This window comes from Lepisosteus oculatus, chromosome 5, assembly GCF_040954835.1.
Source record: "Lepisosteus oculatus isolate fLepOcu1 chromosome 5, fLepOcu1.hap2, whole genome shotgun sequence".
Lineage (NCBI taxonomy): Eukaryota > Metazoa > Chordata > Actinopteri > Semionotiformes > Lepisosteidae > Lepisosteus > Lepisosteus oculatus.
In genome coordinates, this window is record NC_090700.1 from 42,995,294 (window position 1) to 43,005,805 (window position 10,512).

Genomic DNA, 10,512 nt, shown 5'->3' on the forward strand with positions numbered 1-10,512 from the left:
GTATGGGAATGCCTGCAGTTCACACTCTGTCAACATTTCAGCCATTTAACTAAACATCTGCATGTTTAAAGAAACGGTATTGGAAACAACATCTTGTGTTGAGCATATCTATCTCTTCTCTTCTCGCTTAACATCTGCCTGTAAAAATAACCCGTAATGGCAGTGTTTACATAATGCATTGTTCATCTGCCTTTCAAAAAAAATCTTTAAGCATTTGACAGATTTTACTGTTAGACACTTTGTTTCATCAGGCTTCACTTGCACTTTATGGAAAAGAATTCTTATTTCTGCCAACAGGCCTTTGTACCCAGTGTTTGTGACTACAGCGAGTTACATCTGATATCATCCACAGGATTTATTGGTTGAAACCCATTTAAAAAAACGACACAAGGCAGACATGCCTACAACCAACCCCTCTTCTCTGGCTGGAATTCCAAACAACCACATTTTCCAGAGCTTATTTTGCAAAAAGGTGTTAAATATTACAACCAGATTTACACAAATTGAATTTACAAAGCTAACACCAGTAAAAATTAAAATTCCCACAAGGAACACTGTTTTTGTTCTGGGAACTTTCCATCATTCCAGTGGTAAAGCTTATAACTTTAAAACCTTCACAAAGTAACAAGCTCAAGGATGAGACACAATTTATAGAACAAAAACCACAATCCAGAAAATATCATTTAACATGGTTTATTTCAGCCTTTCTGCTTCTTAAGACGAGGATGGTCTGCATTCGAACTTTATCGGGTTCTTCTCTAGTGCATTATCAAAGTCTACTATGCTATATTGAACAAGAACTTTGCACTGAACCCTGGTAGCCCAGTGGCATCTGAGCTATGCAAAAATCCAATTAGAGGAGACTTTTAAGTACAGAGCAGTAAAGGGGATTAAATATCAAATGTTGATTCCCCTTGTTTTGAAGGGAATTAACATTTAGACTGACAAGCAGACAAATTCACACTGCAATCCTAAACGCTGAGAGTATTAAGTTACAGAAGCTCCTCTCCCTGGCCCCTTCTAAATAAGATTAAGCATCATAATCATTTATTTTCCTCTGCTTTAGCTGGAGATGCTTTCTTATCAATTCAGACCAGGCAATTAAAGCTGTAGCACAGGTGAAGAGAGGTAGTTCTTCACGTGACCGGCGTACCAGGTGGGGTAAGGAGCCCCCACCCACAGCGACAATAACAAAATGTGACTAAATAAATATTTATTTCATATCTGACTTACAGAAATTATTACAGGGACATCGGGTTTTTCAGGGGCTGAACTACTACGCAAGCTGTGCGCACAGCATACGCTGAAGAAGGAGAAGGTATTTGACAAATATTTCTCATACCTGGGCGCCACAGCAGATCAGGAAGACAGCTATGCTTATCCTCCACGTGAGCAGATCCAGTTCCCTCTCGGCCGCGCTGTCCAGATCGGAATGCTTAGCCATGGTACTTTGATTCCGCCTGTGTCAAAGAGAGATTGTTTCAGTATAAACAAGCTGAAGCACACGCCGCCAGTCCCTTCTTGAATTAAGAAAACTGTGTGAAGACATGAAACTGTTTTTGGAATCGGTGCAAATAAAACAAAAAAAGGTTTTTGCTGGCCAGCGATTCCGACTCTTAGCGCACGCCACGAGCACACCACAGAGATCAGGTAGTTTCAATGTGAAAAATAGTTTTTTTGGACATGTAAAGTAGCCATCCAAACTTATTGAGTCATTCAAATCCCCTTCTAGTAGAAATGTGATCTGGCTAGTGCTAGTGGTTTCTTCTCGCCTTTTTAAAAAAATATATCATTTTTGTCTTTCTGTGAGGCTTCAGGGGATTAAATTAAAGTTCAATTTCATTCAGTCACGTATAGGTGGTTATATATATATTTTTTTACCTTTTTAATGTTTTTTGAATGTCCACTGTATGTCTCACTGTATGCTCATTAGCCCAGGGCGCTACAGGTCAAACACACCGAGGAGGACCGAAATGGTCATTTGTATGACAGATATAAACCCGAGGTAACCTGAATTCTCATTCTCATTCTTCAGCTCACTATTAATAAAACTGGAACGAACCACTGTCATCATTATGTTAATGATCTATATACATTTCTAACATTTCTAATAGCCTCAATTATTCAGATCAGATTTGGATTATGGTATAATTTTCACTGGGGTGCTGTTTTTAGTTTTATGGAAGGGAACAGAAGAAAAGGCCCTTAAAAAAGCTGAATTTGGATCTCTGGTTCTGATTACATCACCGATCATTTGTATTTGGAACAACGTGTTATCACAGTTACAGAATGCAATAGAGTCTGAACGTATGTGTGATCTAATTAACATGAGCCGTACGAAATATTTTAAAATGACATTAAGAGCCGCGTTCTCAGTGATTGCACCATGAGACACTTGGCATACATTATTGCACGGGTGATTATTAACCACGCCGTTCCTATTCTGATTAATTATTGGCTGGTACCTTTATTCTCTTCTGTTCTTATCACTTTTTACACTTACTACTGTTTAGAAAATAATCCAATAGTAGATATCAGGTACAAATACTGAATTACACGGTGCATTATGAAATGGCTATGAAGTAAACAGCGTCTGAAAGTCTCTCAGTACAGGTTGATAAACACTTAACAAGGCAGTGCAGCCGGATTGTTTATAATTGACAGATGTCCTAGTCATTAAGCAGCCTGAATCTCAATTACCCAGCGAGTATTATAGATATTAACCTAACACGAGCAGTATGGAAATATTTTCGAATTAAATTCCATACTAATGATATGTTTGAATAGAAAGATCATACGCTCAATCTGAACTTTTTTACCATTGAGAATAAATGACATTTCCTGATTGGTAGTCGCGCCAGGAAAGAGATGCCGCTAAGTGCAATGTAAGGAAGAACTGCTTGGGCTCCATCACACATTTCCGACTGTTCCGAGGTACCGCAGTACGGACTGCAAATTCAGTAGAAGGAACTTCACAAAACAGAACAGACCGGTTGGCAGAATGTTTACTTGGAGTTTGTTCAACCAATTCCGTTGCAACGCAAATAAAAACAAGCAGGAATATACTGTATATACACTTCTTTTATACATCTTCACAAGTTTCGGAGGGGAACGCTGCTACGCAGACAGTACACCTGTTTTGCAAAGTTTAAAGAAGTGACAGATAGGCATCACAGACGTGGTTGGTGATTATTGCGCACTTGCTCATTCTTCAGTAAAGACCCCACTTTGCTGACGTACTATGTCCCGAATACTGCCCCGAAGCTCTCAAGGAGACTGATGCTTAACAGCTTTTTAGCAATAAAAGCACTGCAAGTCAAGGAGTTCAAAACGGAGCTTAGTTTAAAATACTTCAATTTACTCCCGGAGCCCCACCAACACGCTGACCAGCGCCAGTGCGTCCCAGTAAAGCAATAGGAAGTTGGCAGCTATATCCAACTACTAAGTTGTCCGCTGTAGAATTAAATACACACACGTGTTAAAAGTCTGCTTCTTACCTTAACTTGAAAACGTCACGAAGAGTCCCGCATTTTCTCTGTAATCCTCAGAGAAAGACAAATATCATCAGCAACAAACATGCGTGTCCACTCCAATCGTCACTGGTTTCTGGAGTTGCAACGGGGAGGAGAGAAAGCAGATCTTGTTGACCTAAGTATTTATTTCATTGAACGCCTCATAGGAAATAAAGGTTTAGTTTCTCTGGTATTCAAACAGCCGTGACTTTCGCTCCCCCAGCTCAGCGCGTCTAGGCTTGAAGCAGGATTTAAGCTAATGAAGTGGTAGGTACTGTAGCTGCAGCAGTTTGCCTTCTAGCTCCGCCAGGCGTCCTAGACGGCGCTGAAGTTTAGACAATTTTAAAGCGCTTAAGGAGAGTGTGGGTTGATTCGCCTGCCAAGTGCGAAATTTGATCAGAAAGCATTGTGCCTGTTCTACCTCTATTTTCCTCAATATCAGGTTGATATAATAACTTGTCTTAATTGACTAAATGATTTCATGCATTTAAAGCGGTCGGTTTCTTACAATGTGGTTAGAATACTCTATATACCTAATCTATATTATAATATAATTTGCATTTACAGTATATCTTTAGCACAGTGCGTATACGGTAGAAATGCCTAACCCATTGAGGGTAAAACGTGGTTTTACTGTTTTAGACATTTTACATAAAGATATGCACACATCCCTATTTAGCGGTTACATCGGTCTTTTATATGTATTTTCATTTACTACAGAACAAGTTTAAAAAAGTAATAATGACATGGCCTTAGAGCAACAAGGCAATGATTTTCAAACTACGTGAAAGGATCGGTATGTAAGGGATGTAAAGTCTGCGCATTTCCAAAATACTTTTCCAAAACCTAGATCTTTTTTGCTTCCATAGAGTATTGTTTGAAAATAAATACGCAGAGTGGATCATTTCAGCAATATAGTATCTCGAACATGGATTATGAAGCCCAGGAGAACCCTAAAGAAAATGTAGCTAACATTTAAAACACTTGAATGATGAGTAACGATCAGGATACTTCAGCTAGATTGCTGAGGTAAAGAGTACATTGTTGCAAAAATAAGAACAGTATATGACTTTCTTTACACACACGTTAGTTTTTTTATTTTTAAAGTTAACATTTTTCCACTCTTGACGGTAGTTCTGTGAAATTATTTTTTAATTTGGTGCCATGTGTAGTTATGCGGTAAATAACTATGTGGCTAACGTGAATGTTTCTTCAACGCCAGACACTCTTTGCTGTAGCGAAAATAAATTGGAGACCGTTAAAACACCATTAGCAACACTTTATTTCATATTCCTTTTTCTGAACAACACTATCATTTTAAGGCATCTGTGAGAGGAGCGATAAGTGACCAACTTTCGCCTTAGAAGTTGTAAAATAAACAATGTTTCTGTTATACAGTAGGTACCCGTAACCAGGCGAGTGAAAATTAATTTTCTAAGACCTGTTGACATAATGTTGCAGTTTCGGTCAAAATCTGTCAATAAGTTCCTCAGGAAAAATCAGATGAAAGCAACAACATCCACAAAAGCTCCTGAAAGGGCACAGTTTGCCACTTCATTATCAGGTGAAGAGTAAAATCTGGCAGTCAAAGGGGAACCATTTGAGTTTAATTAACTATGGCACTGCACTCTCTCAGCCACCAGTGTGCTCAGTTCATTAGTGTCTTCACCAGAACTCAGCACTTGTGAGATGGGAAGGCACTACTCTGATTTGATCACTAAATTGTCTGGACTTCACAATGCTTTTCTCCCTCGGGAGGGGCGGTTAGCACTCCGATTTGTCCCATGCAATGGTTCTGAAGCAACCGCTCCAGATCAATGCTATTGTAGAGGTCATTTAAATGATAAATAGCAGATCATTTTTACCATAGCCATTCTGTAAAGGGTTCTACACAGTACAAGAAATTCAGACATTAAAAAAAAGATAATGATGCACATAATGTAAAACCAAAGAAAACCCGCATTGATTGGACAAACCTGCCTGCCTGCTTAAGAAAAGCTTCAAAGATGTGGCAATAAAGAACTAACTTGAAACATTTCATTTTTAAAAACATTTATCCAGGAAAGTAAGAACAAAGGCCCACTTGCACAAATAACTTGGTGCAATTCAAGTGAAATATCACACTAAAGAATACAACAACTGCATCACAGCTAGGATTTGAATCCAGACCACTCTGCTCTGGTGCTCAGAGTCCTTACCACTGCTCCCTTCAATGAGTCAAAGCACAGCTACCTAAGCTAAGTGATTTCAAAACATCAGTGTCCCAGAGTGAATTTTCATGTATACTATACTCTATAATATAACTCTCTCTTTAGTAGAAATGGTAGTTTTAGCTGTGGGCAGGTTTCCTCAGTCCTTGATTTGTGTGACGCCTCTTTGCCCAGAAGCCAAAACAAGTCACAGGACTGCTACTGCTGCAGCTGCAGAAGCCTACAGATGTGCATCGCAACCTCTGTCCCACATTAGGAAGCAGATACCAAAATAGGTTACAGAGGGAAATTGTGTTTTTCTCATCTTGCTTTTCTCTTATCATCACAAAAACGCCTGAATTTTTAAACTACAGTCACCGTGGGACTGTAAGGCAAGAATCTTCTGCATAAAAAAACCAAATCTGTGTGACCGTGTGTTTTGTCTTTAGTAAAGAATCCTCATATAACAAACTCCCCAGCCAGCTGTTTTTGAATGTTTCAAGTAATTATCTTTCATTAAAAGAAAAATACCAATCTAAAAACGTATATTTTTAAAAGAAAAGCAACAGAAGAGCATCAACTTATAACTTGTGCTTTTCAAGTATATTAGTTGGGTAACTTCTAGATTGAATAATAGTTAATCATTAAATTAAATCTGAAAAAACAAGCACCTTGTTTTACACTTCATAATATACAGCTGTAATGAACTTCACTTTTAATGTTTAATCCTTCGTTAAAATAAATTTTACATACAGCATATCAGCTACAACACTATGTTTACTCAGTCTGATTTCAAAGGGCCACCTATGTAAAAAATACTCCAGTTGTCATTGAGTGTTGTACCAACCACATACTATAGTAAACTTCATGCCCAAGGTAAACTCAATCCACATCTATACTATTGTAGGAGTGTTTATAGGAAAGTCATTTATTCCCAGTGCAGTTATTCTTTTAAACCCTAATGTTCACAGCATTACATTGACAGCATATCTATGTATGTAGCTCACTCTTGAATGTTATGTTTTTGGACTGTATTGTATGGTTTTGTTATTTATACTATATTGATTGTTTACAGTACTGGATCTGTAGAATCCACTGAATGTTTTGTGTACTCTGTATAAACAGCTTTCATTGTTGTCTCTGTCAGGCCAATGGAAAATTGCTACTGTACTGTATCTGGATAATGGAGTACATTCCTATTCAGACTCTTAACTAGAGCATCAGTATTGTCTTTTAATAAAAACAAGTATTTCTTGCAATTGTATTGCACTTTATATCCTAAAGTATCCCAAATCGATGTTCCAGCCATTATGTAGAATGAAGCAGTGAGAAACTGCTTCACCAGTTGAATTAAAGGGGAGCTTCAGGTAGAACAAAATCTTTACAAGTCAGACAGGAAATTCTTGTCCAGAGATAAGAGTGCCACCTACTGGTCTCCCAACACATCTTACCACTGTGACCTGTTTTTCCTTAGACCTCTCCCATCCTAGTACTGAGCAGGCCCAGGCCTCCTGAGCTACTGAAACCTGACAAGATGACACCACTACTGTCAAAATATTCCTTTGCGGGCCTGCTAAAAATATCACATTTTCACTTGAATTTATTTAATGTTAGTCCTACATGGAAAAATGCCAATAAAGTGACATTCAGAAATAATTGCTTCTTTATTCCATGCTTTCACCATCAGCATTATTACCTAAATATATTGACCATAAATCAAGCCAGTGAAACATTTATTGGACAGTTAAGCTTAAGAAAACAAAAAAAAATACTAAGAGCCATTCCCATTTTTATAAATGAATGTTATGTCTCTGGTCACATTAACTGAATTTAAAGAATGAAACTTTTCTGCTTAAGGCATTCTGCACAGAACATATGCTGCTCTATTGTAGGCCTTCAAGAACGTAATAACCTGTGTGTTGTGTATTGAAAAGCTGGCTCTGAAATACGTTTTTTTAGAAAAGTCTAAAAAATAAATGCAGCGTACACAAATGGTTAGTAGACATACAGTATGATAAATGAGACAGCAAAGAAATGCTGTCGGGAAAGGCAGATGAAATCCTAGGGAATGCGCGCCCCCTGGTGGAGACACACGTGCTGCAGTTTTCTTTCTCAACTTGAATTTACCTGAAGTACCCTGCGTTACGACACTATACTGTCGTGGGCGCCGTCTTTCGGATGAGATGTTAAACCGAGGTCCTAACTCTCAGTGGTCATTAAAGATCCCAGGGTAATTCTCGAGAAAAGTAGGGAGTTATCCCGGCTTCTGGGCCAAATTTCCCCCCTCGGCCTTTACCGTGGCCTCCAAATCGTCCCCATGTCTGATTGGCTTGCACTGGCCCTGTGATGGACTGGCGCCCCGCCCAGGGTGTACCCTGCCTTGTACTCGTTGCTTGCCGGGTAGGCTCCGGCTTCCCGCAACACTGTAAGCTACAGTATAAAGCGGTTTGGTAAATGACATGACATGACCCTGCGATACTTGGGTCCATGTGCCAAATTTGGTGACATTTTGTGACGTACAGTATAGCAAAGTTATAACCTTAAACGAAGTAATGTTACCTCAAAAGCACAAGCTATGTGAATTTGTGTTTTATTATTACTGTATAAGAATGGATTTATAAACATTATTCATGGACAAATGACTGCATACATACATACAGTATTTGCTTCATGCTACATAATATAAAGTGTTATACTGTAAATTATATACATATAATATATAGTTACTCCATGTAACAGCTTTAAAAACAATATTAACATAAGTTGATCATAATCCTGGACATAACATTCCCACTGTGATCAGAAAGACTGGTGCCCCATCCAGGGTGTATCCTGCCTTGTGCTCATTGCTTGCTGGGTAGGAAAAACATTGCCAAGTATCAAAAAGGCAAATTGCTTGAGAAGTGTGCAAACTAACAACCAAGTGCCTAACCACAAGACTACAGACTGAGGAAAAAGATCACACAACTTAAAGATGTGTTTAGTTAACTTGAGAGGACAGCCTTCTGCAATTTCATGAATTAAGCGGTTTGTCGCAGGTGGCATGGTGGGTTTAGTGTTGCTGCCTTGCAGAGCTGGGTCCCTGGGTTCCATTCCTGGGGTGCTGCTGTCTATGTGGAATTTGTATGTTCTCGTGTGTGTTTGTGTGGGTTTCCTCCCACAATCCAAAACATACTGGTAGGTTAACTAGCTTCTGGGAAAATTGGCCCTGGTGTGAGTGTGTTCATGTCTGTGTTTCTGTATCTGCACTGTGATGTACTGGTGTCCTGTCCAGGGTAGTATTCTGACTTCCACCCATTGCTTGCTGGGATTGCTTGCTGGGATATCCCTGGAAGAAGGAGTTAGAAAATGGATGGAAGGAAGGTTTAATATAAAATGAGTGCTTAGTGTATGTGAAGAAATACAGTATATTAATTTATAGTTTTTATATAGAATATCAATACAATTCATATACAATTATACATTATACATATACAATTAATGGACCTTACATTCACTCCTATGTGTACATACTGTATTCACATGTATTTCACCACTTGTTCTCCCCTTAGCACATCTCTCTTTCGAACCCTTGCAGCAGCTCCCCAGCTCATTCCTTATGAAAGTGAAGAGGGGTATGGTCAGCCTCGTCCTTACAGTCAGGCTGCCATTCTCTCAGCTAGGAGGGTCACGCCAAACAACCTCTGCTACATTCATCCCTCCATCACCTTCATTAGGATCTAACCCTACTACTTTAATATTTGCTGCTGTGTAAATAAAATTAAAAAATTGAATTTGAAAGGGTATCTTTTAAACCTTGAGATGTGTAGGCAGTAACCAGAAATGAAGGGAAACTTTGAGTATAGCAGTATTTACTAAAGCAGCTCTTGTACAGGCAATCTGCTCTGATAGCAACATCCAGTGGATGTTGGCTTGCGGACCAATTGTTAAGTAATAGTACCACCATGAACAATAACTACAAATTTTATTTCCATTGTTATGTTTATGTTGGAGGTCTTTAGTAGAGGACGTTTTTGAAAGTAAGTAATTTAGTCAGAAAAATGATGAAATCCCCTTTTCACAAAGAAGTTTTCAAAGACAGGTGAACATAAAGAAAGCAATTTTAAATTGTCCAATTGTATAGTACTTTAGAAAAGTAAAACTACTACAGGTATTCAGTCAAATGTGTTTAACTGATGTTTTGTTAACTGATCTTTCAGGTTCCCCAGGTAGCTAATTGAACTATTATTAAGGCAGGAGATTCAGAAGATATAAATTCTTCCAGCTGTAATGTAAAAATACAAGAAGAGGTGTTTAGTTTCAAATCATTGAGCATAAATACTCATGTTTTCCAACGGAATCTGTTTTACAGATCATGCAGATCTTTTCTCCCCTCAGACTGACGACACTTTGTGTTCAGGATGTCTGGTAATTTTACCGATGGGTGATATTTACCAGTTTTGCTCACAAGTGGCACTTGTTAAGTTTTACTTTGCTTACAAATAAAGAGTATTTATTTAATTTGTTCCCATGCAGAATAAAATATTTTCAAATATTACTCATTTCAACATTTAGACAAGTGAGTACTGTATTCACATATTCAGTTAAAATACCTGGAAACGGACATGATACAATACTAACGGTTTCATATACTGTACAGTACTTGGCGCCCAACTTTTATATATTCACGTTCATTTTTAAATTGCAGTCCTCCTTATTTGCCCCGTGACTGTGTTATTCAAAGTATGCACTGCCATTACACAAGACGCGTGTGGTAACTTTGAGTAAAACCGCACAGTGCGGTTTGTGCACTAAAGTCAGGCAATCCTCGA

At 38.4% G+C, this 10,512-nt stretch overlaps 1 protein-coding gene across 2 annotated transcripts in view; it reads right to left on the reverse strand.

Moving 5' to 3' along the window:
• The window catches only part of adamtsl3 (ADAMTS-like 3), a 164,824-nt gene extending 161,006 nt beyond the window's left edge, over nt 1-3,818 (reverse strand). For both annotated transcript variants that reach the window (XM_015343042.2, XM_015343041.2), the window contains exons 1-2: nt 3,498-3,818; nt 1,343-1,460 (exon numbers count right to left, since the gene is read on the reverse strand). In XM_015343042.2, coding sequence (XP_015198528.2) covers nt 1,343-1,444 — 102 coding nt within the window. In that variant the 5' untranslated portion in view covers nt 1,445-1,460; nt 3,498-3,818. The remainder of the gene's footprint in view (nt 1-1,342; nt 1,461-3,497) is intronic.
• Nucleotides 3,819-10,512: the final 6,694 nt, after the last annotated feature.